Raw genomic sequence first — 18,303 nt, 5'->3', positions numbered from 1 at the left:
GCAGACATTTCTCGGATAAAAGGAACAAATGTAGAGGTTTATTTCAAAGTATAAAGCTGTTGGGCAGATTTACTTTCAACCAACTTAAGAGACTCACAAAAAGATTTCAGGTCATTTTCCCAATGACATAAATTTAGATTCACCTTTAAAAAAAATTCTATACTTATGAACAAAAAACTTTCCTAACAATATTAGACATGCGCATTAGTGTTTGTGATCCTTTGGCTCCGTCGCTCATCTGACGTCATCAACATGGGACAGATTTTTAAAAAGCTCATCTTTAAGTGAAGTTTTTCCTGACAGTTTCCTGTAAATTTGTGAGGATGTCCATGGACATGACATTTCTCGGCACCGGTTCGGCTTACCCGTCCCCTCACCGCGGTGCCTCGGCTCTGGTTCTGCGGACGGACGGGGAGTGCTGGTTGTTTGACTGCGGGGAGGGGACGCAGACCCAGCTGATGAAGAGCCAGCTCCGAGCCGGTGAGTCACTGCAGCACTACTGAAGGGTGCAAGTTCAACATTTAGCATGTTAGAAACTACCTACACACTTCCACTATCAAAACTGACATTTTTAGCTACTTTGGCTGATTTATTTGGACTCTTCCCCCACTTTAGTTGTAGTGTAATTTTAGTTTTTTTTTTTTTTTTTTTTAAGTTTACAACTTTAAAACCGTTGAAACAAAGTGATGTCTAAAGTCAAATTAGTGGAAACAAATTGTAGGTTTTTGTCTAGATATAGATGTTGAAGCATTCTCATTATCAAGTCATTTGGATGATTATGAGACAACTACAACATTTTGCTCTTATTTCCACTCTGATAATAAATCTTCCTCAAATAAGCTTTATTCAGATTTTGACCGTCACACTTGCCACATTCCTTCCTTATAACATGTTCTCTCTTCTCTCAGGTCGTATCACCAAGATCTTCATCTCCCACCTACATGGAGATCACCTGTTTGGTTTGCCTGGCCTCCTTTGCACTGTGAGTCTCAACACCAACCCAGACCCCCAGCAGAACCTGAACTGTGTGGACATCTATGGGCCCCGGGGCCTCAGGAAGTTCCTCAGGGTGACACTTGGCCTCTCGGGATCGCAGCTTCTCTTCCCATATGCAGGCAGGTTCAGTAGCATCTACTGAAAGCTCAAACATACTTGACAGGATGCTCTGCAGACAGTGGTGAATATTCTGACATCATAACTCTTATTAAACTGTTCACCGAAGAAAACTTCTCATGTTCTTTAAATATAGACTTTAAAAAGAACAGATTTGTTATATAAAGTTTTTGTTTAAACACATGAACTTTGCTTCTGATCATCATCCACAGGGTAATTTACAAACTCTGCCTGAGGCTGGATTGTATTTCAGTTTGTTTTTAGCACAAGTATTGGTGCACAACTTTAAATATTCCACCTTTTTTTTGTGTGCTGTAAAATTTGCAGTGTCTAATCATATCCATTTTTATTTGCTGTAGTTTACCCAGATATTACCACTAAATCCCCCTTCTTTTTGTGTTATGTGACTCTTTTAGGCTTTGTGCTCTGAAATGTCCTTTTTGCTCTTTTTTGTAAAAAGTATTTATAAAATTGTATTGTAATTAATAAAGTTTTTTTATTTGTATGTTGCTGTAGTTCATGAACTGGAGCCAACATCAGACCAGAGTCCAGAGGAAGGACAGCTGAGCCTGGAGGTATCTGGTTTGTTCTGCTGTACCGCTGTAATAACTGTTAAATAAAAACATTATAGTATAGCATTTTATAAACATATGAGATTTTGACTTCACCTCTTTTTTGTGATGTAAAAAAAGAGAAAAGGAAGACTTCCTCAGTAGAACTCTGTGCTTTCTCCCTGATTGACCTACCACCATCACTTGGAAGCAGATGGCCGTCGAACCTCAGCCTGATAAAGGGAGCAGTTCCTCTCCACCACCCCGTGCATAATCAGGGTTCATGTCAATGAAGTAGAGCTTTTCCAATCGGCTTTTTTTCTTTTATCTAACTGGCATTTTGTAATACTGAATCGGGAAAAGGGTTAAATCATGTCATCGACAACAGTTTCTTTCTGGGAGAAACGTTTCGTCTTTCATCTAAAAGACTGCATCAGTCTGAGGCCTGCCAACCCAGATCTGTCTTCTAAATGGCACCTCCTTGATGTGTTTCAAGCCAGCCCTCTGTGGAATTCCTAGAAACTGGCTTTACATGGAGATCATCTGTAGGGCAAAAAGGGGACCGTCCGTCCAAAGCAATCAATCATCATGAATAACAATCAAATGTTTTAGGCCAGATGGCCAACTTGCTACTCACAGAAACAGCCTGAATCAGATTTGTGTTATAACTATAGTGAATTAAATTGCATTTAATTGTGTGAACTTAACTGGTTTGCATGCAGTTTGAAATAACTTGGCCTTGATTCGTGCTTCTGCTGTTCAGCATATTGTTTTTGTACTACTAGTGCTTAGCGTATTCTTAGTTAATATCTTAGATCTTACTACTTTTACATTTTATACTTTTGTTGGATGTAACTGGGACCCTGTGTACACAATTTCATTCCACCACATGTACCACATGAGATGTGAATGACAAAACCTAGACCTTGATGCTTTTTTATACCCAAGATGATTTTTGTTGTGAGCTGATGCTCAGTTAAGCTGCACAAGCTTTTTCAGGAACATAACGAACAGAATCAAAATAAACCTGATGAAAACGCACTCAGTGTCACATTACACCATCGAATCATGCACCGTTTGGACATTTGTGCAGTTTAAATAGTGACGTTCATTCATCAGCTTTATAAGAGTAAATTCATGAGATTTTTAGGACCTATAACCAATTTGTCTTTTCTGCATCTACTGTTCTTTATTCATGTAGCCTAAAATCAACCATTTTCCAGCAGACTTGTTTTTTTTTTTCTTGTGTATCTTGTGTTTTGATTTTTTTCAACATGTATCCCACCAGCTGACAGCAGAGAGTGGTCACCTCCATCCTCAGGAGCAGCCAGGCAGGACGATCCCCTTTGATGTCTCCAATGACTGTTATCTGCTTTTTGAAGACAAGAAGTTTGTTGTCAAGGCCTTCAGATTATTTCACCGCATCCCTTCCTTTGGTTTTTGCGTCCAAGAGCATGATCGGCCTGGAAGACTGAAAATAGAAGTACTGAAGGAAATGGGTAATTAAAAAAAAATATATATAAAATTATGAGTTGATTTGAGTGTTTTAATAATTCCTAAAGCAAGTCAGTTTGTTGCCATAAAACAAATAAATGTTTAAAATGTACAAATTTAAACATATATGTATAGATTATTTTATTTAGTCAAATTTATGTTGTGAAGGATTAAGAGATGATTTATTCTGCAAGGAAAGGCCTTGCTATGGGCGTCCTTTAAGAAAAGTCATCCTGTAGATACAAAACCCAGTGACTAGTCTTGTTTTGTGCACCTCAGGCGTGAAACCTGGACCTCTCTATGGGCGCCTCAAAGCCGGCGAACCTATAATCCTTGAAAATGGATTCTCGGTACTTCCCAGTGATGTGCTGGAAGAGGCCGTGCCAGGGAGGAAGGTGTGTATTTTAGGAGACTGCAGCTCAGTTGTTGGGAAAGAACCTATGCTGATGTGCAGCGGAGCGGACATCCTGGTTCATGAGGCCACCCTTGGGAGCGAGCACCGGGAGAGGGCGATAGAGCATGGACACAGCACACCTAAGATGGCAGCAGCTGTGGCTCGGGCTTGCTGTGCACGGAGGCTGGTCTTGTCCCACTTCAGCCAGCGGTACAAACCCAGCTCCTTACAGAAGGAGGGAGACGAGGACGTGTCGGAGCTGAAGAGGCAGGCTGAAGAAGAGCTTCAGGACAGCAGCGTGGAGGTGATTCTGGCTGAAGACTTTATGACTATACCTATTCCTCCCAGAAGACAAGTCATAACAAGCTAGGATCATTTTAATGGGTTTGATGGTTTGTCATTGGGATTTTTTATTTTTTTTTTGCCATAACTTCCCTTCATTATAAGTTTTTCTTACCAATTCCTTAAACATTATCTCAATATCTTTCTGTTGTTTAAGATAAAGTGTTTGACATCAACAGCATAAATTTGCTCAGTTTTAGCGGAGATCATTTCCATGACAATGATATTGTCACAACTGTGATGTAAATGTCTGACAGAAATGAGGCTGAGATGGTGGAGGCAGGGCAGCCGACTTGGGACCCCAAAGGTTTGATCCCCAGTCTTTGCACATCTCGTTGTCTCTGAGCAGCACACATTGTCCCCAAAATGCTTCTTGAACGCCTTCAATAGCTGCCCACTGCGCCACCTGGTGGTGGATGAGTTAAATGCAGAGACAATTTCGCCATTGTATGGAAACATACAATGAACACTTTATTATTATTAATATTAAATCTGAAAAATGTAATCAATTAAATTTTTAGAAATTATTTAAAAGAGCTGCTGATAGTTTGTAGCACATTACAATATATCACTCAATTTTTACAACATCCACTGTGTTGCTTTGTTTTCACATCTTTAAATAAATTTTAAAAAGCATGCCATCATCTGAGAACTTTTTCCAGAGCTTTATTTCTGGATCTGTACACAAGGTATTAAAGTACAACAGAAAATACAAAATAATGTTTAACAAAAGAAAAAAAAAAAAAGCAATGTTTATGTACATTTCTTATAAACAATAAAGATAGCTTCTTGAACATTTCCCATAGTGAAGATTTTGATTGTCTATATTTCTGGATATACATTTTTACGTTTTTGTAGGTTTTTATGCACAAAGTTGTTTTTTTTGTTTTGTTTTCAAAGGATTGGAGTTTTCGTCTCAAAACCACAACTGCTATATTTTTTAAACTTCTAAACACAATACAAAATAAAGAAATTTGTTTCGTGCTTTCTTGCACACACACAAGTCTCATATCAATAAAATATCACATTGGAATTCACAGGGTGGTGAGAACCTACTTTACTACTTAATGGCCTTTACATTCTGACAGTTTTCTTAGTCTTTGTACAAACCACAGGTGAAATAAATATCACTGCACTGCTAAAGCTAGAAGAGCTTGGAGAACCTACTGCATTACGCACATTGCATTCAGAGAAACTAGCTCTCCACATAATCAGAGCAGCAGCCTTCCCTTTACCATCAAGACAAATACAGACAACACGTAAAAAGATTTGTTTCCAAGGAAAGATGGGTCTTCTGCAAGCGGCTGCAAGTCTCACAATCCCATTAATATCAATACGTGTTCAGGTAAAGACGTTTTTCAGTGGTACACTTGGGACGGGACACCGCTGGCATGCGTGATTTCAGCTGCGCCCTAGTGTTTGGGGACCATGACTGCCCAAAGAGAAAATGAAAATTTAAACACCAAGCCAAAATGGTAAAATGCAAACAAACAAAAAAAAAAAATTTCTCAAAATATCTGTACATATCTACAAATTATTGCCTTTCTGCCAAAGAACTGAATTGAAACCTTTGTATCGACACCAATTCACAAGTGTAAGAGGTCAGTTAATAGACTTTTTAAAGGCTATTTGCTCGTTATTTACATGAAATGCAGAAGTGAATAATATGCTCTGGGTTGCTGGGCTAGTAAACTCTTACATGATCAACTTAACGATGCTTCTGTCTTTACAAATACACATGGTGGTAAAGTACTACATCTACGGACACGACAAACGTGACGTACCCCTGAAACAAACTAAATACTCAAAGCACAATGCATAGATAATTTAAGTAAACACTAGTACTGCATCCAATAAACTGACGCTGACTCGCTCAACATGTTTTCAGTCAAGCAGAAAAACTCGCTTCATTTCTGCTACCGGTTCCTCGAGAAATTGTCGACCAGTTTTCAAAAAGGCATCTCTCGTCAGTACAGGCTAAGCAGGGGTTAAATACAAAATCAGAGGTGTTAAATAAATATAATACGACTGGGAAGTTTATGAAAACTTACTAGTGGACAAAAGAAAAAGAGAGCTACTACATTTTTAAGCAACAACTAGGACAAACAGAGCTATACTTGCCTTAGAGCAGCATGAGAGAATAAACTCAAAGTGATTAAATTCGGTCTTAAAGGTCAAATAAATTCAATAAATACAATTAAACTCAATCTAAACTGTCAGTGTTTAAATGGCTATTAATCCAACCAAAACCTTTGCATTGATATGTTGCTGTTACAGTTTGCTCCTTGGAAGATTGCAAGACAAGGTGAAGAATATAAAGTGAAACTCCTGTTATGTCAGTCTGCAGATGGATTCTTCATCGCTTGTTCAGAAGCAGAATTGTAAAACAATACATCAAGGTCAGGAATTTGATTGACGATACGGGACAAAGAAGAAAAAAATACTTCAAAAAATTCACATCTTCCAGTTTAGCCAAAAAAAAAAATAATCCCCTCAAATAGGCAAATTAGAAGCAAGCTTTTTACAAAAAGACTTTCAAAATAAAAAGCAAACAGAAGCTAAAGCAATTTCTGACCTTCGAAACTCATCTCTAGGCGAATGATGCTCGTACATTAATATGTACCCAGGTATTTTAGGGATCGGCACCAATCTGGTAACTGAAAGTACCTGTAAACCTTAAATAGAAAAAAAAAAAGTACCACATCAAACAATAAACATAGGCTACTAATTGTTAACACTAGAAGGCAGAAAACTCGTTTGGCAGCTGAAAACAATGGCAGGATAACAGATTATAGCTCGGAGGATGTGTGTAAGGGAGGAAGATTCTCAACTCTCCTACTGCAGCTTCTGGGCCCCTCTGTACACGGACGTTACACATCTCAAAACACCAACAACAAATAAAATAAATGGCTATATAAACTCTTGAGAGAAATCAAGATTTTAGTTCTATATGATAGACATCACTGATGTCATATTACACAAAAAATGAAAACAAAGTATTTTCATATACATATATATATATGTATATATATATATATATATAATAAAATTTAAACAAATCAGATTTTCCAGTGAGATCAGTCTTATGTACAAGCAGGAAAAAAAAGGTTCTAAAAGGGAAGATTGGAGGAAGAAGAGGAAGATCACTCGGACTGAAGTGCTGCAGTATGCTGCGTGTGGTGCCGTGCATGTGCTCCGAGAAACCCGTTGGGCTCACCGCTACCGGATAAGCTCCCAAAGTCTGTGACGGACACGGCCATTTTGGCGCCGGTGATTCGATGGTGGTGCGTCGTCGTTCGACGCGTTTCGAAGTCCACTCCGAGGTTCGCGACAGTAACGTCGTTGATGAAGGAGTCGGGCAGCGTCATTTTGAGTCTCTTGGAGGGACGCTCGCAGTCCTTGTTGACGCACACTCCTCCGAGCTGCCCCAGGTCCGAGTGGTAGAAGCCGGTGTCCAGCATGTTGAGGCAGTCGGCGTCTGCACCGTTGGAAGGGAACCCGAGGGACTCGTCGTGGTCCAGGGATCCACGGTGGAGACTTTCCAGTGGAGGAAAGCTGTAGGAGTCCAAGCAACTCACCTCTGCGGGGGTGCACACTGTAGCTACAGTGTTGCTCAAAGCTGGAACAATAAAAACAAACAATTGACTAATGCGAAGAACATTCATTATTCATAGTTATTAGGCAACCAACCAAGTCTCATCCTAACCTGTGAGGTCGCTGGCAGTGATGGAGTTCAGCAAGCTGAGCTGCTGTTCTGTGGTGCTCTCCATCCTCCCTCCTCCACCTGCTCCTGAACACACAGAGGAGGAGCTGCTGTCCACCGCCAGTCCTTCTGCTTCATCCACCAGCCTGTCCATCAGGTCTCTGCAGTAAAACATATATTTTTATTTTGTTTTATATTCAAACACAAACTGCTGTACAGTTCTGTGCCAAAAACCTCTCGTTACTTACGTCACACCAGGATAGCTGCTGTACTTTTTCTTCCCGAACCGATTCTGCTGCACGAAGACGTCAAAGCGCTCAGACTTCTTCCACATGTAATAAAACGCTACGCATTCGGCTACTGTTCGTGTTGTGACCTGACAGGACAAAAACAATAATCAAACAGGATCTTTTCACGTATTTACACATACTTTTAAGCTTGTAAATATTTAAAACGAATCATAAAGACTTACTTTGTGTTTCTGGATGAGGTGAAAGTTCTTGTCATACATCTGCAGAGCATGTTCAAAATTCTTGCATTCCTCTTCTGACCACGGAGGGGATTTTTCTAAAATTAAAAAAAGCATTTTTGTTTTCACAGCAGTGGTGAACAAGTAATCTGTAAATCTAGATTTAGCCTCAACTTGAAAATCCATTCAACTGAATTTGGTCATTTTTACTGAAATAAATACATTTTACAAAATGCAAACATTGAAAATTAGCATTTTCTGCATGAACGACAAATCAAAAAATGGCAAACATTTAAAAACTTGAAGGTTCAGAAAGGTTTGATAGAAAACAGTTAGCATTTAATGCTTATTTGATGCCACATTAAGTGGATAATGTTGATAATTTCAGTCATGATCAGGTTTATTTTACTCAACAGATCTGAGTCTATCATTTTTTTAAGTTTAATGTGACGACAATATTTTTGCATCAGAGTGAAGAAAATATTAGCAGTAGCGTTAAGCTTTGTTTGGAGTGAAATCCAGTCTTAAAATATGAACATGCACAGATTTACACAACAATATACAAAGCAAAGAGGAATCTGCACAATAAGTACTTTAAACTCATCTGGTACCGTTAACATTGCTTATTTGTTTCTACTCATAATCTGGAGACTTGTGTTTGGCCTTTTCTTTCTTTTGTGCCCTTCTACACAAAGTTTGACATGTTAAATAAATTCAAAGCTTTGCTACTCGGGACATTTAATCAATTTGCATAATGAGGACTCTTAAAAGGCCAAAAGTAGTGCCTGTTATTAGCGTAAATGTTTTAGTCACATTTGTTTCTTAGCCAAATGTTAAATCTGTTTTCTTACCTTTTGAGGACTTTACATGACTGCAGTATCTTTCTAGTGCTTCACGCGTGTTGTAGTTGCTTCTTACAAGCTCATACAAAGCCTTAATGGGAACAAAAGATAGAGTCAGAGTCATAAGGGCACATTAAAAGTTTAACTTAAAGGCACATGATAAAACAGTTTATAAACAAATTCATTTAAGATGCAGTACCATAATTGTCGGTGTACAAGCCACTACTTTTTTTCTCACACTCTGGACCCCGCGGTTTATATGCAGGAGCGGTTAATTTAAGTTTTTGCAGTTTTTTTAAAATAATTTTATTAATTTATATTTTATTTTGACGGGCTTCCTGTCATCTCTTGGCAGCTTCCTGCTGCTGAATAACGTTTTCCTTTGACAGAGCTGGGGGCTCACATAGCTGCCCAGCATTCGTGACATCTTTCTGTGTACAGTAAACATGCGTTTAAATACCGGGATCTCATTTAAGCTCACATCCCAGCACGGAGCGGAGTCAACAAACAAGGGGGGTGGGGGGGGGGGGGGGCTCTTCTCCCTTCCGCCTTCCTCCTCCTCCGGGCTCCGCTGAGCAGAAGTCATGTCAAATTTATTCAGAAAGTACATCAGCATATTTTTAGTTTAACGTTTTTTTTAGTTCATATCTTAGATCTTATTACTGTTTTTCTTTTATACTTTTGGATGTAACTGGGACCCTGTGTACACAATTTTGTTTCACCACATGGTGCAACAAATAAAGAAACTTTGACTTTGAAAAACTGCAGCTGTTCCCAAAAGTCTTTAACAATAAAAATCAATGGTACTAATTCAATGAATATTTACTGTATTTTACCAGTACTTTGTGACTCCCAGTCACATGACCCCGATAAGAATTGAGGGTAAAACTGACCGGTATATAATTTTTAAATAATTGTGGTTACGCATGTGTTTGGCACTGTCCTGTGCAGTGATTATGCTTAGATAGTTCTTTCTATAGGTTAAATGGTTTTAACCATGAGTCAAGACAGTGAAGCATCATGAAGACTTACGACAATCACACAAGCCATACTCTATGAAACGCCATCCGGTGGTTGAGTCTTGTACTACAACAAGTGCTGCACATGATGCCAGGAGCTGGGCACAGATTGTGATAATGAATGCTGGATACTCGCGGCTTAATAACCGGAGTGTCTTATTTATGTACAAAATTACGATCCATCTTAAATTTAGTACACGCGGCTTAAGTGCGTTCTGTAGCCCGGCAATTATGGTTACTGCCAAAAAAGAAAGAACCTTACAGATTTACAAACCACCTACTTATTATCAATTTATGAAATCAGCAAAAGATGGATGAATTTAGACAAAACGTACCTGCTCATCGTCTCGAACATGTGTCCCTGGTTTGTCATATCCTGTTCTTTCATTTGTTGTCCGCACCAATACGTCAGAGAGGAAGCTCCTAACTTTATTTTCTGACAGTCTGTCTGGGCTCCATAGTAACTCATCTTCATCTTCATACACTAAAACAGTACACGAGTGGAGATTAAACAACGTTCCCATATTTTCTTAGATTCACTGAATAGATGGCAAACACTGTAGACAGCTATAGTAAAGAATCTGTTCTACATGTACAATGAAAACCAAAAAAGCAGCAGTTACCTTGCTCTCCTTCTTTGTAGTGACAGAGAGAAGACGGAACTTCTGCTTGGTACTCTGTTCCCACCATTATTTCCTGTAACACAAAAACAATTATGTGTTTAAAGAAAAAACAGAATAATGTTTCATGTGAAACATCAAGTAATATGTATCCCTCTTTAAGTATTTTATAATAAAATATAGATATACCTTTCTGGAGTCTTCTGGACTTGGGCCAAGTTCGTCACACTCTGACTCTTTGTCACCATCAGAGACAGTATTGGCTGAAAAAACAGACAATTTAAGAACCTTCATATTCACCTAAATGCAAATGCCTGATGTTTAGCCCAATAAACTGTTAGTTTTAGTATCAGTAGAGGTAGTGTTGCTTCTTCTAGATTTTTGAGAAAATGTCTAATCAACAGTAACAAAACAAGTTTTGTAGACAAAATCAGTCAAATGTGGCAAAAATCAGTTTGTCATCTGACAGATTAGTTTGCAAGAGTGTCTGATAATCAACCTTTAAAGACTATTAAACACTTTTTCAGCAACAAAGATTAGAAACATGTTTCCTTTAATGCATATCATTGTAATTTTGGTGGACAATTAAACTCTCATACACCTTGATGTGTATTTTTATTATTAGACAAGGACTCTTAATTAAAACCTGTTTAAATATGTTGTTTCAAATCCCTTTTTAATTGGACCTTAGTGACACATTCTAATAAATGCTTGCAATTAGTGCTACAAAGTTAGGGACCTTTAAAATACTACACAATTTGTTAAAAGGTACTATGCAAAGGTTTTAAGCATTTACTCTACTTTGTATTTTTCTAGGAAAATCAGGGAAAAAGTGCAGCAGCTTATCTACACACAAAACAAATGAGTGTAAAGCGTTTCATGGGGTTTTTCTATCCTGTTAAGTTTTTAACGTGTTACTGAAAAACACAGCTGTTGCAAACAGAAAATAAATAGTAACAGTTCATCAAACTCTGTCTGTTACATGTCTGTGTTTATAATTCCTTTACTACAAGACCCCAAACATTTCTGGATAAAATGTTACTTCAGTCCATCAAGTTTTCCACATGACAAGAGAAGTTATTTCCTCACTCCGAGTGATGATGGGGTTTTTTTTTATCCTGGACCTTAATTCTCTGCATTTTTCCCACTGCACATGGGAGCACATATGTGAAGCAGAGGGGTGCCCGAGGAGTAGCTAAGGGGGTTAAAGGTCTTGCTCATGGGCCCAGAGTGGGGCAAATGAGCGTGGAGGCAGGTGTGGGCATTTCGATTGGCAACCCTCTGATCACAGGCCCACCCTCTCTAACCTCTGCGCCACCACTCCCACTCACTATTTATCCAATAGTTTTCTCATTTGTAAGGATACAAAGTACAGAATACAGACACGTTGTACTAGTATCTAATAATAATAATAATGTGTTATGTGTTGTCATCATTGTATGTATGGCAAAATTGGCTCTATGCATTTAACCCATCCACCCCCAGGTGGAGCAGTAGGCAGCTATCGAAGGTGCCTGGAGAGCAATTGGGGATAGGGTGTGCTGCTCAGAGACACCACGAGGTGTGCAATGACTGGGAATTGAACCTGGGACTTTTGGGTCCCGAGTCGGCTGCCCTGCCTCTACCCCATCTAAGCCCCCGCACTCTTCCCCTTGGTGAAGTAAAAAAAAAAAACTTTATATCAAACTTTGCCATTTTGATATTTTTCAAATTGTAACAAAATTTTGCTAACAGTTTCTTGCCACATGTTCTACAATACGTTACAAATAAACGTTTGTCAAACAAAAGGCCTTGACTGAAAGTGGATGAAAGAGAAGGCAATGAAAACATAAAAACTGGGATGATCTACAGAAAAATTATTTCGAAAAGGACATTATGGGGAAGTAAAAATTAAAAAGTAATAAAAAAAAAAAAACTAAGTTTGGTGTTTCAATGACTTGGGATGATTTAAGGGTTCCATACAGCACCTTATCTCATGAATGTTAAAAACACTTAAGAAAAAATCTGTAGCTGTAACTGTTGCCAAATGATGTCATATTCGGGAAAACATTGTTTTCCCCAATATTTTTTTTTAACACTTTCTAAAATGGCAATATGTTATTTGGCTAATTTGTTTCACATTCCAACTTGTGTGAAGACACAAGTGTGTTCAAGATTTTGCGTTTCACTGATGGGTAAATAAAAAATAAAAAAGCAAGAAAGAAAAATAGTCACAGCTCAACCATGGCTACGTTTGTTTTTTCTTCATAAGTCCATTTTGCAATATACAAAACAACTAGTTTCCACCCTATAAAGTTTGGAGTAGTTTTAGTTTGAACCCTTTCACTTACATCGAAGTGTTCGTGGAAAGAAATCTGTGGTTTCATGGGAGGTAACTGATGGGGTAAGATCATCAGCTGAAGACTGGGTCTCCTCCTCATAATCCCCAGACAACAGGTCTTTAGCTATTTCCTCCTAAGAAAAGAAAATAAATAAATAAATAACAAGCATTACTACTTGATTCTGCACTGGATGACCAAATGTGGTCAACGTGCTCCACAATCATATTACATATGATTTTTTTAATTAATCATTTTTTACACATCTATTTAGTAACATTCACACAACGGCAAATAGTTACCTTATCCAATGTCATGTCAGGCAACTCATCAGTCAGGTCTCCAGAGGAACTGTCTATACTGGAGCCTGCTGAAGCTTCATAGCGATAAATAGCCAAAAGTTCTTCCAAAGGCATGTTCCCTTCCTGATGGGAAAGAAAAAAATATAATGTCCATTTTTACTGCTATCTAAATGACTCCTACATGTCTAAATTAGAAAAAGATTTACAGATTTATTTTAAATTTATGTTTAAATGAGTGTTTTGACTAATCAAAAACTAATATAACTTCACAAACATTTTATTATTATTTGCAAGAGAGACAAATGTAATGTAAGTATATAAATAACATTGTACTTTGCTACCTGTTCACCTACACGGGTAAACACAAGTTTTATTAAGAGTTGTATTAGTTTACCTTCTCCAGATCTGCAAGTTCAGAGTTAAAATTCGTCCCGCCCTCTAAAGACTCCTCTTCTTCCAGTGTCTGTTCATCATCATACTCGTGGACTAACATTTCTGCGGTCGGGTCAAAATCATGGTCCTCTGACGATAACGAGCCAACTGAGGAAAAAAATAAATAAATAAATCTTAGTGATATGACATTACATATAAAAAAGTGCTACATGTTGTCATCATTGCATGTTCTCAATGATAAAATTATTTCTCTGCATTTAGCCCATCACACGTGAGACACACCCAGTGGAGCAGTGGGCGGCTATGTGAGCGCCCGGGGAGCAATTAGGGATTGGGTGTCTTGCTCAAGGGGAATTGAACCTCTGACTTTCTGGTCCCATCTCGGCCCCTAACATGTCAATGTTTGTTTATACTGACAAGGGACACACAAAATTCAGTATTTTTTCATAAACCATCTTTCAATGAAAGAACAATATATTTTATTTAATAAAGTAAAACTAACACATTTCCTTTTTGTTAAGCAAATTAATTTCTCCAAAAACCAACATCTTGCATTTTAAAAGCTTAAATGGTAGAAAAACATGCTCATTATTTTTTCTTACCTGGACTTGAACTTCCTAGAGAAGCCTGGAAAACAATAAAAAAGTTATTCTTAAAATGTGGTTTTAACCAACGGTGAAATAAATCCAATGGACAATTAGAACAGAAGAGTATAAAGAAAAAATAAATGTAAAATCTTTGTTTTCTAAAATCCTGCTACCTATAAATGAGCTAAATACTGTAAGGATTTCAACTGTATTGCAAATACTTTCTCATCGTAGTCTTTAAAATATTTTAATCATAAGTTCAACAAACATACCGGTTAAGTATAACATAATGTACAACATTAATCCAATTTACAGATACTAAAGCACTGTCAAATTTTGATGTAGTTGTAACTAAATAAAATAAATGTGAAAAGTGATTGTCCTTATTGCCTTTAAATAACAATATTTGATCAAATGTTTGACATGTCACAAAATCCTCAAAACATGGATATAGGTTTTCTGTATAAGAATGTTTCTTCTTGCGTTTAAGCAATTATACAAGCACATTTGTCTTCAATGATCAAAATACATAATAAACAATGTCATTACAACCTTATCGAGTCATAAAATGTGGTGTTACATCGTTGTTATGCGTTAGCTGCGGTCCGAAATAAGAAAAGTTGCTAACCAATTTTAGACTGGAGATGAGGAACTGGGATTTTCTCCCATTTCTTTTCAAGCTAAATTAGATCAGTGTAGAGAGGAACAGTAAATTTGGGCAGTGTTGCCTCCTGAGACAGTTTGTTAGCCGGCGAGCTAACCTACAGCCTAAATGTTAACGCTGTCCATCGACAAAATGTAAACATTAATGTCGTTCGAATCGCGTTTTAATCAACGGAGCAAGATGTTCCCATTGTATACATGCCGCTAATTCAGACTTAATGATGAAAATAAATTTCCATGAATCACAAATACATAATGTTCAGTTATTTCCCTTAAGCAGCAAGCTAACGTTAAATTTACGTATCAATTTACAGAGCCGCTACGGCGAAGCAGCTGAGAGCGCAGAGAGGCCTCCCGGTGAAGGATCAGTCCGGACATTAAAGCATATTTTAGAGAAATAAAGCTGACTGTTATGACGCCAAACACGCTTGACTCAAGGAAAAACCCTTAATCTTTTCAATCGATACAATGAAAATACTAAATAAAACGCACAAATCGAAAAAATATCGATTAAAGATCGATTGCTTCTTCCCTGTTTTCCCTCTTACCTCCGCCATATTGGTACCTTTAGCTAATGAGCTCGGTCTGGCGCAGTACCCGGATGTGAGCTCTGAGCCAATCAGATGTCCAGGTGACGATTGTAGTCGTGACATCGCTCAAACCCTCCGCTGGGCCGGTCAGACTTACTGTAATAATTCATAAAAACTAAACACACGAATGAAAACTTAACAAGAGATTAAAACAAAGACTATTCAAATCTTCTGCTCCAAACACGTCCGATATTACGTCGACGACAGTGGTAATACTTGCTGGAGCATTCCAAGAAGAACGGTCATTGAACGCACCATCTGATTTCAACATTTGCAAAAGTGCCGAAATTACATTTTTTTGTTGTAATTTTTCAAACCTAACAGCTGCTCTGATGTATTTATTTATTTAATTTTGTCACGTGAAACCCTAAATACAGTTGTAGCCTTTTCAGTTGAATCAAATCTCTTCGTAGCTTAACAAATTAAAATAACCAAGAGAATACATTGTTAAACTTCATTTTCAAACCAAAGTGAAATGGGTTATCTAATATTCTGGGCACTTAAAAAAGTCTACTCACATTAATAGAAACACTGGGATACATGGGGAAACCAGGCATTGCAGGCCCTGTCTTATTCCAGAAAACTTAAACAACAACAAAATGCTTTCAACCCCTTAAAAAATTGTTTTGTAGTTTTCAATGCTTGCAAAAGAAATCTAACAAGGTTAAGTCAGGTCCTCTGGACAGATTCTTTGTTGAAATGTTTCATCTTCATCCAAAAGACTTCTTCATTCTGAGGCGTTGCAACAAACTCTGTCTTTTCCTGATGCTTCCTCAATCATCCAGGTAAATAAATCACTAAAAAGTTAAATCAGGTCATCTGGCCAGATTACCTTCTCACAGTGGATCAATCAGTTTGCTGCTAGCCAGAATTAGCTATTCACATGTAAAAGGAGGACCATCAGCCTAACAATTGGTCATTAATGGCTGCTTGTTATTCACAGAGGGCTGAGTGATAGTTGCAATAACAGCATTGCAAGAGATTAAGGTATAATCCAGGTAAAAAAAATCCAATGTTCAGTCAGGTCATCAGGACAGTTTCTTTTTGTTGTTGTTGTTGCTGAGAGACGTTTCACCCTCCATCCGAAGGGCTTCCTCAGTCTGAGGAGTCACAAACAAACTGTTTTCTCCACTAAGCAGTACACTCCTACCGTGGACCAGCCAGTTTGCTGGTGATAAGATGCTTTCTGGGGGGCGTCCTCTCCCCCATCAACTCCTCCCAGGCAGGCAGCCACAGCCAGAGTGGTTCAAGATATCAAAGTTCATGCTCAATCATCCAGGTAAAAAAAATCCAGCAATGTTCAGTCAGGTCATCTGGACAGTTTCTTTTTTTTTTGAGAGAGAGATGTTTGTGACTCCTCAGACTGATGAAGCCCTTTGGATGGAGGGTGAAACTTCTCTCGACATAAAAAAAAACATCTGCCCATTTTTAATGATGGACAGGTTCTCCACAAAGATGGCTTCCTTTACTCCTCTCTCAAACCAGTGTTCCTCTCTATAGGATGTGAACATCTTCATCCCTGAAAGAGTGACTGCTGGCCTGCAGATAGGCCGTAGAGTCCTACGATGTTGCTCTTCTGTGCTGGGTCATCCTTTTGGCCAGTGGCTGTTTAGTTTCACCAATGTATAACTGATCACAGCCCTCCTGGCACTGAACAGCATATACAATATTACTCTGTTTGTGCCAGGAGAGTGGATATTTGAGATGAACCAGTCTTTGCCATGATGTTTTTTTTTTTTTTTTAAGTTTTAAAGCCACTGGGGCATCATGTTTAGAAAATAAATGTCAAAGTTTCTCTGAAACTCCCGCAACATACGGAATGACCACTGGTCTGTTTTTCTCCTGTTCATCCGACGGCTGGTTGGAGTCCTGTTTGGGTTTCTTCTCTGCTTTCAAGAATGTCCGATATCCACATTGCTCTTGGGCCTTGTCTTGTGTGGGATTTTTCCTTCTGCCTGGTTCCTGAGTTATAGTGGGGAGTGGGTGCTGTCTGCTCTGTGGTACAGAGTCCTGATGACTCCTAATGTGTGCACCAGTGAGTGATGGGAGTCATACCACAAATACTGGTCTGTGTGGGTGGGTTTGTGGTACACATCCATTTGCAAATGTCCTCTATCAGAGACTGAGACCTCACAGTCCAAGAAAGCTAAGGGACATAAAGATAAGGAACACTCTTTTGAGGACCAAAATGTGCACATTTTGGACCCAGGACAACTATGATTTGAGAGGGGGGTGAAGGAAGCAATTTATGTAAAAAGATAAAAAACATCTTTTTACAGAGGAGGCCTCAGATTTCCACTTTCAAAACCCTATAATTCAACTTTAAGACAGATTCCCAGCCAGTTTTCACACCTGATGGGAACAGAGGGGTTGCTTCTGTGAATTAGAGTAACAAAGACCTTAAGAAACCCCTGCCGTTAAGGTGTTTAGGTGTGAATTGCCAATCTACATATGTGTGTGTGTCTTATCTCACTCAGCCTTATAACCTGAACCCCTCACTCTCTGCTCTTTGAATTGAGAAAGCTCCTCGGATGAGGAGCGAAACGTCTTCTGTTACAAATAAAGTCCAGTTGTTTTTTGTATTGAACGTTTTTTTAATTTATTATGTCCCGGATGACTGAGAATCTTCACCAGCATAGTCCAAGAAAGCCAACCTGCCATCTTTTATATCTTCTCTTGTGAAGTTTATATATTTATGCACAAAGTTGGTGTGATCAGTGAAATGTTGGACTTCCTGAGATTTAATTTCAACCCAGGTGTCGTCATCATACCTGAACCAATGACTTGGTGGTGTCCCTGAAAAGGACACCAAGGCTCTCTTTCCTACCTCCTCCATGTGCAGGTTGGCAACAATAGGAGAAACTGGGGACCCTATAGCACACCCATGTTTCTGCCTATAATAT

The 18,303-nt window shown here is 38.4% G+C and overlaps 2 protein-coding genes across 2 annotated transcripts; one reads left to right on the top strand and one right to left on the bottom strand.

Annotated features, from left to right (window-relative positions):
* Positions 1–323: 323 nt before the first annotated feature.
* Positions 324–3,945, top strand: elac1 (elaC ribonuclease Z 1). The gene is made up of 5 exons (XM_037680347.1): positions 324–480; positions 909–1,115; positions 1,630–1,699; positions 2,967–3,163; positions 3,438–3,945. Exons 1-5 carry the CDS (start codon positions 324–326, stop codon positions 3,920–3,922), a joined length of 1,116 nt encoding a protein of 371 aa, XP_037536275.1. The 3' UTR covers positions 3,923–3,945.
* A 3,057-nt stretch (positions 3,946–7,002) lies between these two features.
* Positions 7,003–15,380, bottom strand: mier3b (mesoderm induction early response 1, family member 3 b). Its single transcript, XM_037680346.1, has 13 exons — positions 15,359–15,380; positions 14,163–14,187; positions 13,562–13,707; positions 13,168–13,290; positions 12,878–13,001; positions 10,737–10,810; positions 10,551–10,623; positions 10,263–10,411; positions 8,918–8,999; positions 8,070–8,164; positions 7,846–7,973; positions 7,601–7,758; positions 7,003–7,513 (listed from the first exon to the last, which is right to left on the bottom strand). Exons 1-13 carry the CDS (start codon positions 15,365–15,367, stop codon positions 7,038–7,040), a joined length of 1,662 nt encoding a protein of 553 aa, XP_037536274.1. The 5' UTR covers positions 15,368–15,380; the 3' UTR covers positions 7,003–7,037.
* Positions 15,381–18,303: the final 2,923 nt, after the last annotated feature.

Source organism: Nematolebias whitei, chromosome 8 (genome assembly GCF_014905685.2).
Source record: "Nematolebias whitei isolate Nwh7 chromosome 8, NemWhi1, whole genome shotgun sequence".
In the NCBI taxonomy this organism is placed as follows: Eukaryota; Metazoa; Chordata; class Actinopteri; order Cyprinodontiformes; family Rivulidae; genus Nematolebias; species Nematolebias whitei.
This window is presented reverse-complemented; position numbering and strand designations above follow the sequence as displayed.